The sequence below is a fragment of the Podarcis tiliguerta genome, assembly GCF_965153285.1.
Source record: "Podarcis tiliguerta genome assembly, chromosome: 4".
Lineage (NCBI taxonomy): Eukaryota > Metazoa > Chordata > Lepidosauria > Squamata > Lacertidae > Podarcis > Podarcis tiliguerta.
In genome coordinates this window covers 3,436,410-3,450,869 of record NC_139537.1, presented here as the reverse complement: position 1 = coordinate 3,450,869, position 14,460 = coordinate 3,436,410, and the positions used below count along the sequence as shown (strand labels likewise).

General features: G+C 40.7%; 1 protein-coding gene across 3 annotated transcripts in view; it reads right to left on the bottom strand.

The window, feature by feature from the left end:
* Nucleotides 1-3,705: 3,705 nt before the first annotated feature.
* LOC310675552 (uncharacterized protein) overlaps nt 3,706-14,460 on the bottom strand; it is a 31,981-nt gene continuing 21,226 nt past the window's right edge. For all 3 annotated transcript variants that reach the window (XM_083436390.1, XM_083436391.1, XM_083436392.1), the window contains one exon: nt 3,706-5,430. In XM_083436390.1, the coding sequence (XP_083292516.1) occupies nt 3,893-5,430 (1,538 nt within the window). In that variant the 3' untranslated portion in view covers nt 3,706-3,892. The remainder of the gene's footprint in view (nt 5,431-14,460) is intronic.

The window sequence follows — 14,460 nt, the reverse complement described above, 5'->3', positions numbered from 1 at the left end:
TGTGGGTTGAGGTCAGATGGCAGATCTCCACCGGCAGACAGCGTGAAGAATGGTTTCAAGACGCTGGTGTCCCAGGAAATCAGGGAAGTTGGACCTTTCCACTCCGGGTCTGGAAGCAACCTGTAAGACACTAAAGGGTGCTGCAACACTTCTTCCCTCCTGAAGTGAAGCTCAGCAGGTGTAAAATTCCTGTTGTGAGGATACAACAGATGATTTAAGGTGAATAACACTTGATGCACAATGTTAGGTATTTCAGGGACAGGAGCTGAACGACCTCCCAATTGCTTGTTAAGAAGGGTCTTAAAAGTCAAATGGGCTCGCTCAATGATTGCTTGTCCTGTAGAGTTGAAGGGGATACCATGAGTCAACTTAATATCCCACAAAGAGCAAAAGTCAGAAAAAGCCTGAGAAGTATATGCAGGGCCGTTGTCAGTCTTCAAGGCATGGGGTTTTCCCATAACAGCAAACATTTTAAAAACTGCTTTTCCTCTAAGACAAAAAAAACACGAACCAAGCCATCCTCTTGCAACAAAAAAAAAAAAATCGCTGTAAGAAACCAGAGCCGAAAACAAAGACGCTTTCGTTTCTCAGATTCAAGGCGACCTTGTCTGGGTACATAGATTTGCAACATACTTCTGGGAACAGAGCCAAAAAGTGAAAAGCAACATTTTATGTGAGAGTCTGTGCAGGGGGAGAGGAAAAAAGATTGTAAAATGTTTTCGGTGCGGCTTGTCTTTTGTGAACTGAATCACACAGGTGCCTCTGCCCCCCCCCCCCCCATGGCAGAAGAAAAACCACTTCAAGCTTTTCTCAGGTTTTGTCCTTAGCAGGAGTTTGAAATCCAGTGGAGGACAAAGCAGTGGCCAGTATTTCAGTGGTCACAGATTGGCAGGCCTTGAGCATATCTGCAATGGCTATATTAGGAGTTGTCATCAAAGAGCGTAGCACTTGTTTACAGTCCTTATTGGCATTGTCAATTGGCATTGTCGCAAGCTGACGCACAATCACTTCTTGGGCTGCCACATCCTGAACTTGCCTTTTAAGAGTGCCCCAACGACCCCCTCTCTTGTTTTTGTCATCTGGGACTGAAGCCAAAGCGTCCTGAGCGACGGCAGCGGTGGTAGCTTCCCAATACTGAGGATCCAGGGGGCAATTGCTGAGCAATGGTAAGGAAACTTCCCCCTCCCTTCAGTCCATCGAGAATCTCAGCCTGTGTAAGCATGACAGGGGCTGGAGGAGATGGCACAACGCCAACAGCAGCGGCAACAGAAGAAGATAACTCTTTTATAAATTGCAAGTCAAATTGTTCATGTCTGTGAAGCCCGCCACCGGGAGCAGCTGGAGCAAGCACAGGGAAAAGATTAGGTGTAGCACAATCAAATTCCAGCAACGGTACGGCTGTTCGGAGAGCTTCTTGAAAAGGAGTGGACGAAGGGGTGGAGGGGGCGCCGGGTGGCTGTGAAAGCGAAGGCGAAGGTGGGAGGGCAGGTGGAGGAGCAGTGGATAAGGGAGGATCAGGAGCTTTCGAAGAGACAGAAGCCGGCAGGTCCAGAATTTGTGCCGTTGGCAGGCAGGGACACAAAAACACGGAAGGTGCAGGAGGCTTTACTGCAAGGAGAATATATGCAGGAGTCAAAGGGGACATAGCCTTGTGAACTTGGCACCAAGCATGTAAAATTCTGACATCAATCTCTGCGTGATTTTGAAATAAATGTCCTATTTTCTCCCATTCCTTCAAATCCCACGTACCATCTTGGGGGTGCCAGGGAAAATAGGTGTCAAGAGCTTCAATTAAGGCTTTGAGATCAGCATCATTCACAACAAGATTGTTGCTGGCAAGAAGAAACTTAAGTTCATCAAAAAACTTCTTTTGTGGTGGTGAAAGAGACTGCCCCATGATAGCAGAACGTAAGGGAGCGCTCACCTGGGATCCAAAGAAGAATGGATGAAGGACGCATCTGAAACCCTTGCAGGGTGAGGTGAGCTCTGAGAAGCAACGTGAAGTCCGAAGTCAGTCACACGGGGCGCCAAATGACGAGGCCTGCTCGTCTTTTTGGGATGAGACAGTCTCTCACACCAGGTTAGCTTGAAAAGATCTCACACACCAAGATGGATTTTTGAAGGGCTCTCTCTCTGCCTCAAGAGCTGCTGCCCGCCTTTATTGTAGAGTTCAACAGAAACATACAACAGTGTATCGGAAACTAAGAAAGTACAGTACATCACACCACCTCAGACCATGTTACGTGGACCAATCACTGCAGGGCATGAGCTGTTCACGCGTTGTCCATGCTCTTAAGCAGTGTCTTGCTTTGCCCTGCAATAAACTTTCTTTCCATGCCAGTATGCATAAGCAACCATTTTCCTACATGCATAAGCAACCATTTTCCTACATGCATAAGCAACCATTTTCCTACATGCATAAGCAACCATTTTCCTACAATAGGGTTTCTCCCCTGTATGAATTCTTTGATGCTTAGTGAAACTGGAGCTATTCCTGAAGCTCTTTTCACATTCCACACACTGATAGGGTTTCTCCCCTGTATGAATTCTTTGATGGGAGGTGAGAGAGGAGCTATCAGTGAAGCTTTTTCCACATTCCACACACTGATAGGGTTTTCCCCCTGTATGAATTCTTTGATGGAAAGTGAAACTGTGGCTGTGAATGAAGCCCTTTTCACATTCCGCCTCTCCTGGTATGCCCCACAGAGAAACCTACGGTCTGCAAATAAAAACTTCCTGAAGGTCCCAGGCCTCAGAGAGGTTAGGCTGGCCTCAACTAGAGCCAGAGCTTTCTCGGCTGTGGCACCAATCTGGTGGAACGCTCTGTCACAAGAGAGTAGGGCCCTGCGGGACTTGACATCTTTCCGCAGGGCCTGTAAGACAGAGCTGTTCCACCAGGCCTTTGGTCAGGGCGCAGCCTGACCCCCTCCTCTGGCAATCTGCACAGGGTCTTGCTTGCTGGTTGCCATCAATTTGTTTTTGATTGATTTTATGGTGAAAAGTTTTTAGAATGTTGGATTGTTTTGACTGTTGTTAGCCTCCCTGAGCCCAGCTTTGGCTGGGGAGGGCGGGGTATAAATAAAATTTATTATTATTATTATTATTATTATTACTATTATTCCACACACTGATATGGTTTCTCCCCTTTATGAATTCTTTTATGGGAAGTGAAAGAGGAGCTACATGCGAAGCTCTTGCCACATTCCACACACTGATAGGGTTTCTCACCTGTATCAATTCTTTGATGGGAGGTGAGAGAGGAGCTATGAGTGAAGCTTTTTCCACATTTAAAGTTACAGCTTCGGTCAGCGGTAACTGCTTTCACTTTCTCTTCAGCGGAAAGGGATCGATCTCTGTGTTTAAATCCCTTCCAGTCCAATTTAATGTCCGAATGCAAACCCTTTTTACTCACAGTTTTCCAATCTTAATTTAGTCCGAGAAATTGGTCGCTCACGATCACCGGGCTTTGGAGCTTTGCGCAACGAAGGAAGCGAGTCGATTCCACAGTACTGTCTCCAGTCTCGCTCGCTCTCCCACGGAGCTCTTACTAGCGCTTACTGGGGAGCAGGGGAGTTGCTAAGGGTACCTGCCGGAGCACCAGGTTCTCAGAATGCTCAATCTGAGGTATTTTTCGGGTTTCCGCAACGCTCTCACGGTCACCCCAATCTTGAAAGTGCCGGGGCTCTTTCAGCCGAAAGAGCTTTCGTCCGCCATAAATCGGGCGGCCAACTGGAAGTTCTCCTCAAATATCTTATTGGGGGGGGAGACCCCCAGACCTTTAATAGTTGGCACCTATTCCCTACACCCACAGGTCTGAGGAATGTTACAACATAAAAACACAAAAAACCCACATGTTAAAACGGCAGTAGATGTCAATCAGCTAAAGGCCTGGTTATAAAGATGTGGATTTGCCAGGCTCCAAAAGCTGTATAATGTTTTTTCTGACCTTTGTATGGATTATTTTATGGGAAGTGAGATTGTATTTCTGATTGAAGTTTTTTCCACATTTCACACACTGATAAGGTTTCTCCCCTGTATGAATTCTTTGATGAGAAGTGAGATTGGAGCTCTTAGTGAAGCTCTTTCCACATTCCACACACTGATAGGGTTTCTCCCCTGTATGAATTCTTTGATGGGAGGTGAGAGAGGAGCTATCAGTGAAGCTCTTTCCACATTCCACACACTGATAGGGTTTTGCCCCTGTATGTATTCTTTGATGGGAAGTGAGATGGGAGCTCTGACTGAAGCTCTTTCCACATTCCACACACTGATAGGGTTTCTCCCCTGTATGAATTCTTTGATGGTAAGTGAGATACGACCTCTTACTGAAGCTCTTTCCACATTCCACACACTGATAGGGTTTCTCCCCTGTATGAATTCTTTGATGGGGGGTGAGAGAGGAGCTATGAGTGAAACTCTTTCCACATTCCACACACTGATAGGGTTTCTCCCCTGTATGAATTCTTTGATGGGAAGTGAGAGAGGAGCTATCAGTGAAGCTCTTTCCACATTCCACACACTGATAGGGTTTCTCTCCTGTATGAATTCTTTGATGGGAAGTGAGAGAGGAGCTATCAGTGAAGCTCTTTCCACATTCCATACACTGATATGGTTTCTCCCCTTTATGAATTCTTTTATGGGAAGTGAGATCGCAGCTCCTCCTGAAGCTCTTTCCACATTCCACACACTGATAGGGTTTCTCACCTGTATGAATTCTTTGATGGGAGGTGAGAGAGGAGCTATGAGTGAAGTTTTTTCCACATTCCACACACTGATAGGGTTTTTCCCCTGTATGAATTCTTTGATGGAAAGTGAGACTGTTGCTGTGAATGAAGCTCTTTCCACATTCCACACACTGATAGGGTTTCTCCCCTGTATGAATCCTTTGATGGGAAGTGACAGAGGAGCTACATGTGAAGCTCTTTCCACATTCCACACACTGATACGGTTTCTCCCCTGTATGAATTCTTTGATGGGAGGTGAGATAGGACCTCTTCCTGAAACTCTTTCCACATTCCACACACTGATAGGGTTTCTCCCCTGTATGAATTCTTTGATGGGAAGTGAGATCGGATTTCTGACTGAAGCTCTTTCCACATTCCACGCACTGATAGGGTTTCTCCCCTGTGTGAAGTCTCTGATGCCTAGTGAAAGTGGAGCGATCAGTGAAGCTCTTTCCACATTCTACACACTGATACGGTTTCTTTCCTGTATGAATTCTTTGATGGGAAATGAGATGGGATTTCTGACGGAAGCTCTTTCCACATTCCATGCACTGATAGAGTTTCTTTCCGATGACATTTTGTTGATGGGAAGTGGAATGGGAGCTCTGACTGCAGCTTTCTCCACACTCCAAATTTTTGTGTGGCTTCTCCTCTCTGGGGATTTTTTCGTGTTCACCTTTGTTCTCAATTTCCATTTCATCACAATCTGCAATGGAGACAAAAAGGGATTAGAGCCTCAGGAGCAAATGGAGAAGAACTGAAGAGAGTTGGGTGTGTGTTCATTACCTGTATTTTTTGTCATTAACCAACATATTTATTATGAGATTCTGATGTGTCGTTGAATGTTGCTTTGTTTGATATACAGTAGTGGTCAAAATTGCAGAAGCCTTTTGGAAAAAAGTGTATTTCAGAGGTTTGATGGCTCAAAACACCGCTCCTTTTGGAGTAATAATATAAAATTAAATATCAATGGAAAGATAATTTTATCAAGAATGCAATTCAACAAAGTTTGTTTAATAATTTTTTTCAAAAAATAATTTTTATTAATTTACAACAAAACAAAGCAAAACATACATTATTTTCCCATTTCAAATTTCAATTTCCAAGTCTTTGATTTTGGACTTCCTTCAGCTTTTCCGTAAATCTTTCGTAGTCACTATTAGTTTTCGCATTTCTTTCCTTAACCATTGTCATTAATTATATCTTTTTCCCTTCAAGCCTTTTAACAATGTCTCTCATATATTCACAGTGCTCCTTTAAAACCTTCTAGCGTTATTTGACCATCACTTATATTCTCCAGATACTTAACAAATTTCCCCCAGTTTTCTGTAAACTTTTGGTCTCTTAGGTATCTAATCTTTCCAGTCATCTTATCCAGTTCAGCATAATCTAACAACTTGGACCTCCAGTCTTCTATTGTCGGTATTTCCTGTTGTTTCCACTTTTGTGCCAGTAATACTCTTGCTGCAGTCACTGCGTATTGGAGAAACTTACTGTCTTTTCTCTTAATCTCCTTTCCTAAAATACCTGATAGAAAGATCTCTGGCTTCTTTGTAAAAGTATACTTCAAAATCTTCTTCAACTCATTATATATCATTTCCCAGAAATCTTTCACTCTCCTACATTCCCACCACATATGATAAAATGAACCATCTTTTTCTTTACATTTCCAACACTTATTACAAGTCTTGTACATTTTTGCCAATTTTACCGGTGTAATGTACCACCTATAAAACATTTTCATCACATTCTCTTTCAATGCCATACATGCTGTAAATTTTAGATTCTCCTTCCATAGTTTTTCCCAATCTTCAAGCTGTATATTATATCCAATATCTCTGGCCCAATGAATCATAACCGACTTTACTTCTTCATCTTTTAAATTCCATTCTAGTAACAAATTATACATTTGTGACAAATTTTTAACCTCCTTATTTACTATCTCTGACTGGAATGTTGAGTCTTTATCTATGTAACCCCATTCTTTAACATCTTTCCTGAACATTTCATTCACCTGAGAATAATGTAACCAAACATATACATGCTTTTTAACTTGTTCATATGGTCTCATCTTCCATTTTCCTCCTTCTTTCATTAACAGTTGGCTATATGTTGCCCAGTCTCCTCTCATATTGATTTTCTTTACACTCATGACTTCTAGTGGTGATAACCAGTGTGGTACTTTAGGTTCCATTAGGTTTTTATACCTATCCCAAACTTCAATTAGTGGACCTCGGAAGATGTGGTCCCCAAAACCTTTATGTACCTTTTTTTTGTCTTTCCACAGAGACGCGTGCCAACCAAATCTATTATCATATCCTTCCAAGTAGCAGTTCCTTGTTCTCTAGCTTTATCCAATCTCTCAACCAGCAAAGGCATGATGCCTCGTAGTATAATTTCAAGTCCGGCAGGGCAAAGCCTCCTCTTTCTCTTGTATCCGTTAAAAGTTTAAATTGTATTCTCGGCTTTTTGCCCTGCCATATATATCTTGAAATCGCTCTTTGCCACTCTTTAAAAAGACTACTCCCCTTAATTATGGGGATAGTCTGGAACAGGAACAACATTCGTGGCAACACGTTCATCTTAATTGTAGATATTCTTCCCCAGAATGAAAATTTCATTCTTCCCCATACTTCCAGGTCCTTCTTTATTGCTTTCCACACTGGTACATAATTGTTTTGAAATAAATCAATATTCTTCGGAGTTAGCCATTTTCCCAAATATTTCACTTTTTTAACCGCTTCTATTTCAATTTGTTGTTGCATTGTTTCGATTACACTTTGGTCCATATTCTTCACAATCATTTTAGTTTTTTTCCTATTTAGCTTGAAACCTGCCACTTCTCCAAACTTATCCATTTCCTCTATAACTTCTTTGGCCGTTACTGTTGGTTCTTCTATTGTTACCACCAGGTCATCTGCAAATGCCTTAATTTTATATTCATTTTGTCCTATCGTCACCCCTCTTATATTTCCATTTTGTCTAATTGAATTCAGAAGGACCTCTAGCACCGTTATAAATAATAATGGCGAAAGTGGACATCCTTGTCTTGTTCCTTTAGAGATTTTCAATTCTTCTGTGATAACGTTATTTATTATAAGCTTCGCTCTCTGTTCCGTATAGATTGCCTTGATTCCATTGAAGAACTCTTCCCCAATTTCCATATGTTCTAGATTTCTCAACATAAAGTCCCAAGCTATATTATCAAATGCCTTTTCTGCATCCACAAACATCATCATAGCTTGTTTATCAATCCTGACGGACAGATATTCCATTATATTAATTACATTTCTTATATTGTCTTTCATCTGCCTGCCTGGAAGGAAACCAGCCTGATCCTTATGAATATAATCTTGTAAGATTCTTTTCAACCTCCTTGCAAGTATTCCTGCAAATATTTTATAGTTTGTGTTCAACAGTGAAATCGGTCTGTAATTTTTAACTTGGGTTAGATCTGAATCTTGTTTTGGTAGAAATGTGATATATGCTTCTTTCCAAGTTTCTGGGATGTCTCTTTCTTTTAAAATGTTGTTCATAACCTCCTTCAACGGTGTTAGCACAATAGATTTCATTTCTTTATAGTATCCTGCGGTGAACCCATCTGGCCCCGGAGCTTTTCCCCTTTTCAGATCTTTAATAGCTTCTTTTACTTCCTCAATTTCTATTGGGGTGTTTAACAACAGTTTTTTCTCAGTCGGGATCTTTTGCACCTTTTTCTCCTTTAGATATCTCTCTATTTTCCTCAGATTATTTCTTTCTTTTTTCTTATATAATCCTCTATAGTAATCCAAGAACCCTTTTCTTATCTCTTTCAGGTTGACTATCTCTTCTCCTTCAACCATAATTTTATTTATAGTACTTTGTTCTTTCCTCTTTTTAATTTGCCAGGCCAACCATTTTCCGGATTTGTTCACATGTTCAAAATTATTTTGTCTCAATCTTTTAATATTCCACTCGACCTCCTTGTTGATCATCATTGCAAATTGGCTCTGTAATATTCTAATATTTTCTTTTGCCTTTTGATTGTTCGGATGCTTGATCAATTTTTGTTCATTGTCCATTATTTGTTTCAAAATTTCTTTTTTTTCCTTTTTCTCTATTTTTGTTCTTAATTGAATTCTGTTGGATGAAGAATCCTCTCATTACTGCTTTGCTTGCGTCCCAAACTACATTTATTTTTGTGCCTTTATTACAGTTGTCCACAAAGTATTCCGTCAATTTCTTCTGTGCTTTTTCTACAACTTCCTGGTCGTCTAACAGATAGTCATTCATCCTCCATCTGAAGGTTCTTTCCTCATATCCCTTCAATTCAAATTTTATTGGGTTGTGGTCTGAAATCACCTTCGGTTGAATTTCTATTTGTTGGGTTCTTGGTGTGAGTTCCGTTGAAATCCAAATTTGATCTATTCTAGACATTGACTGGTTAGGTTCCGAATAATAAGTGAACTGTTTGTCCAATGGGTGTCTAAGTCTCCAAATGTCTATCAGATTCAAATTCTTTGTCATTGAGAAAAAGGATTTTGGTAATTTCCCTTCTTTATTTACTCCATCTCTGAGTCTATCCATCTCCATTGAGACTACACCATTCATATCTCCCATTATTATTATTTTCTGATCCATATATTCAAATAATTTTTCTTCCAAAGTTTTGTAGAACTCAGTCTTATTTCCATTAGGCGCGTAGATCCCGACTATGATTAGATTTTCTCCTTGCCATTTGATTCGAACCGCAATTATCCTTCCGTCTTCATCTTTAAATATTTGTTGGGCTTCGATTTTGTTGTTTATATAGATGACCACTCCTCTTTTCTTTTGCTTATCTGAAGATACAAATTCATTCCCCAATCTTTTGTTAATCAATATCTTTTTCTGTCTTCTTGCCACATGTGTTTCTTGTAAACAAATTATATCTAAATGCTTCTTCTTTAGAAATTGTTCAATTCTGTTTCTCTTCTTTTTATCATTCATTCCATTGATGTTCCAATTCCAAATTTTTAGCGCCATATCTTCCAAATTTTAATTTTAATAATTTTTATTAAATAATTTTATAATTTGGCTTCTTCTTCTTCCTCCTCTTCTTCCTCATCTTTCTTCTTCTCCTTTTCTTCTTCTTCCTCTTCTTCTGATCCTCCTGATGCTCCTCCATCAACTCCTTTGTCTTCTTCTTTTTCCGATTTTAATTCCTTATACTTTCTCAGGAATTTCCCTATCTCTTCCAAACTTGTCAATCTGTGTCTCTTACCTCTGTATGCAAACGCTATCCCTTCCGGGAACTCCCATCTGAAGTCGATCTTATTTTTCTTCAGCGTCTGGACAAGAGGTTTATAGGGATCTCTTCGTTTAAGTAGTCTAATCGGAAGATCTTTAAATATAATTATGTAATTCCCATTTATGTTCAATCTTTTCTCTCTGTTCTTCTGCAGAATTGTGTTCCTCATTTCCCTATCTTTGAATGTAATCAAACAGTCTCCCATAAATTTCCTTGCTTTTGTTGATTTTACTCTCATTCTAAATGCGCTTTGCACTGTTTTTGCCATTTCCTCGACTGGAATCTCTAACCACTGTGCTAATTCCGCAATCAGCTTCTCTTTGATATTTTCTCCCTGTGTCTCTGGTACCGCTCTGAGTCTTAAATTCACTTCTCTCTGTCTGAGTTCATTCATAGCTATAAGATCTTTCATATCTTCTTGTGCTTTGCTTAACTCTTTCATCTCCATTTTCATTTTTTCTTCTTCCTTTCTCACATCTTTCATCTCTGATCTTGTCTTCTTCATTCCCTCTTCCAACGATTGTGTTCTTTTAGCCACCTCCTTCAATTGCCCTTTCAGTTCATTTACTGTTTCATCAAATTTTTTGTCCATTTTTCCAATTTTATTGTCCACTTGCTCTAGTTTTGATTCTAAATTTTTCTCACTCTGCTTAATTTCAGCAAACATTTTTAAAATCTCTGCTTTAAATTCTGTTTCCTGCTTGGACCCCTTTCTTTCTGATGGTGTCCCCTCTGCCCCTTTTTCCCCCAGATTAGACATTTTACTTCAACAGTTTCACACCTTTCTCCTTATTTTTAAATATTTTTTAAAGATTCCCACCGACCTCCCTCTTATACCTTTCTTAATTTTTCCAACTCAAATATTTAACAAAACAACCATAAAGTTATTTTAGTTCATCAATAGTTCCTCAATGGTCGGTCCTCTTCTTGCCTCCAATCAGGCTAATCCATTTTGTATAGATCGTCCTCTTCTTGCCTCCAATCAGGCTAATCCACTTTTGGGGTTAGTCAAATTAAGTTGTTTCCAAATCCCAGGGCCCCCTCCCAATGCAGTTTCAGTTGAAGACAAAAGCAGAGATGTCAGATTGGTCCCGTAACACAGAGAGCTTCAGGGTAGAGAACCAATCCACCATCTAGCCCCCCTCCAAATAGGGGGGATTTCCAAAGATTGTGTCCAATAAATTTGTGGCTGAGAACAGAAAAATAAGTTGTAGTTTCCTTGTCCACCGCTAGGGGGCTATCTTAGTGATGTGGCGTAGTTACAAAAATCAGCAATCGGAAGTTTTCACTCCAGGTTTCTAAAGCTGTATTAATTCAGTCCCAAAAAATGAAAAGTGCAATGCAAAAGTCCAAAAGTCATATACAATTGCAGTCCCAACTTCCAGAGTTATTTTAGTTTTTTGACTTCTTTAATTAAGTTGTAGAGAATGCTCGGTAGTTAATAATGGCGGCGAGGGCTTCACTTCCGTTCCATAGTCTTTTGTTCTTTCCAAAAGTGAAAGTAAGGAAGCACCTCTTACTTAAATAAAAACCCTCAGTTAAACAGAAAAGCCTCCTTTTAAACAGTCTTTATCTTCTGTCTCCCCCTTATTTTAAACAGGCTTGAGCTATTGCTTCAAGCAAATCACTTAGTAACTTTAAAGTATCTTATGGGGGAAAAGAAACAGTAACCGCCGGTAACTCACTTTCCTTTGATGTCGCTCTGCCTGTGGTGCTGCGTCTTCGCCGATTTCGGCAGCCGGCTGAACTCGAGAGAGGTTTCTTCACTTCCCGGGACTTCCTTTTTTTTAATTCCAAAATTGTCCGAATTACTCCCTTTCAAATTTGGTGCCGGGTTTAAATATTTTGAGAGCAAAGCGCTTCCTCGGCAAGCTCGGGGCTTCGCTATTCGGAGGTAGATAATGGCGTCCCTCGACCCGCTGCTCCGCCCCGCCGTTCTCTTCACTTCTACGAAGCTACCTGATGACCGGGCGAACCGCTTCTGGTGCCGCCGGGAACCTGACCTTCTGGACTCCCACCAGAGGTATTTTTGGGGGCTACTGCGCCCTGTAGCACCTCTGATTCTTCCGAAATAGCCCGGGATTCGCCTCCTGGCAAAATCCCCGCTTGCGACGAGATCGCGCTCCACCGGAAGTCCCAAAGTTGGTTTAATTATACCGTATTCTATCAAACATTATAGCCAAATAACCAGAAAAATGAAGCACAATTTGCTTACGTTGTAAAACATAATAAAATTATAGAAATAGCACAAAACGTTGACTGGTCACCCAGAAAGCGATGTAAGATTGTACTATTAAGTGAACAAGGCCACACTTATGAAGAAATAAGAAGAGAGATTTGGGGGGGAAGTGTATTTCAAAGGTTTGATGGCTTATAACACCACTTCATTTGGAGTAATGTCATAAAATTATATATCAATGGAAAGATAATTCGATCAAGAATGCAATCAAGATTGCAATCCAACAAAGTTTGTTCAATTACCCGTATTCTATCAAACATTATAGCCAAATAACCAGAAAAAGAAAGCACAACTTGCTTTGGTTGACTTTTGTCAGTGTGTTATGTGATTGCTATCAAGTAGGTTGGTTTTTTGTGTTCTTTCATTTAGTGAGGGTGTAAAACATAATAAAATTATAGAAATAGCACAAAGAGTTGAATGGTCCCCAGAAAGTAATGTAAGATTGTACTATTAAGTGAACAAGGCTACAGTTATGAAGAAATTAGTAGAAGAGAGATTGGGGAAAACTTAACCAAAGTTGGCCTTTCTATATTTTGGAAGAGGTATCAGGAGACTCAGTCACTACAAAATCAGACTTGTTAAGGCAGGGAAAGGTGCACAAAGGCAAGTGACGATGGACGAGTAGAGAGACTGTGCCTACATGACAGAAGAAAATCTTCTGGGTGTATACAAGATGACATGGCACAATGTAATGGGAAGTTGAGTGCAAGGACTGATCTAAATGTTAGAGTTCTAAGGAAAAAGCCATTGTTATCTCTCAAGCAAGGGATGAAAAGATTAAACCCACGTTAACTGGAAAGTGGAACAATGGGGCGGTGTTATTTGGAGCGATGAGACCCAAATCTCCTTGCTTGGTAGTGATGGCATGAAATACCCGAGGAGAAGAATCAGAGAAGATTTACATGCTACTTGCATTACACCGACCGTGAAACAACAAGACAGTGTGATGATCTGGGGTTGGATGGCAGGAAAAGGTGTGGGCAGAATTTGCATCATTAATGGGAATGTAAATGCCCCCAAATACATAAAACGAAATACTTCAGCCCAAACTGAAGTGTTCCGCAGGTGATCTTTTCCCAGATACGGAAGCATTTATATATTTTCAACAGGATTCAGCTCCATGTCGTGTTGCTGCTGTGTGCAAAAGGTGCACTCAAGATAATCCTATTTCACTGCCGGAATGTCCTGGGGATAGCTCAAACTTTAATCCAATCGGAAATCTATGGGGCCGACTAAAGAAAATTGTTAATCAAAGGCAACCCAGCAATAAAGCCCAATTAACAGAGGCAATAATTCAGTCTTGGTTTCACATTATTAGAGCTGCAGAACTAAAAACTTCATGGGAAGGCGTTGTAAGGCCGTAATTAAAGCTAAAGGTTACCAATGGTTACCAAAGGTTACTAAAGATTACCAATGGCTATATAATTTTATGGCATTACACCATGCAAAAGTGGTGTTATGAGCCATCAAACCTCAGAAATACACTTTTCACAAAAGGTTTCAAAAATTCTGGCCACCAGTAGAAGACGTTCATTTTAAAGTTAATGTTCTTTTTATATGGAATCAGATTAGTGTTATTTATGTTTCATGATTATATATGTGTTGAAAGCCACCCAGAGTAGCTGGGGCAGGGTAGAAATAAAAATTATTATTATTACTACAGTGGTACTTTGATTTAATAACAGTCCTTTTCCGGAAAAGATTAAGTTTGTAAACCGAGGTACCACTGTATCATCCTCATCCTCATCACTGCTACTACAACCTTAGATTCCATAAGCCTAGCTCTTCTCTGGGATGGATTTTGTTTGGCCCAGTCATGGCATCCCCTCCATCTCCAATGTCAGTCCTTGTTATGGCTTGGTCTCTCCCACAAACGTGAGACGACTCTGGCTGTTAATAATTTCAGATTTATTGCTAAAACAACAAACTTGGACGGAGCTCCTCTACTCATCGTCCTCCCCACAAGATGGAGTTGCCCGGACTGAGCTCCTCCCCCTTCCCCAGCACGGAAGCCCCCACCTTCTCTTCCAGTATCTTTTTGGCAGAGAATGCTTCCTGCATTCCAGCGTCTGACTCACTCCTGTAGCTCTCACACAGCTGTCACTCTGTCTCTCTTTTTCTTCTCCCCTTTGTTCAGAGCTCAGATGACAGATCCTCTCCCCCTCCTCTCTGCCTTCCGCTGCTAGTTCTCCTCTCCCCAGGCCTGCTTCTTCTCTGGCTGGCAGCAC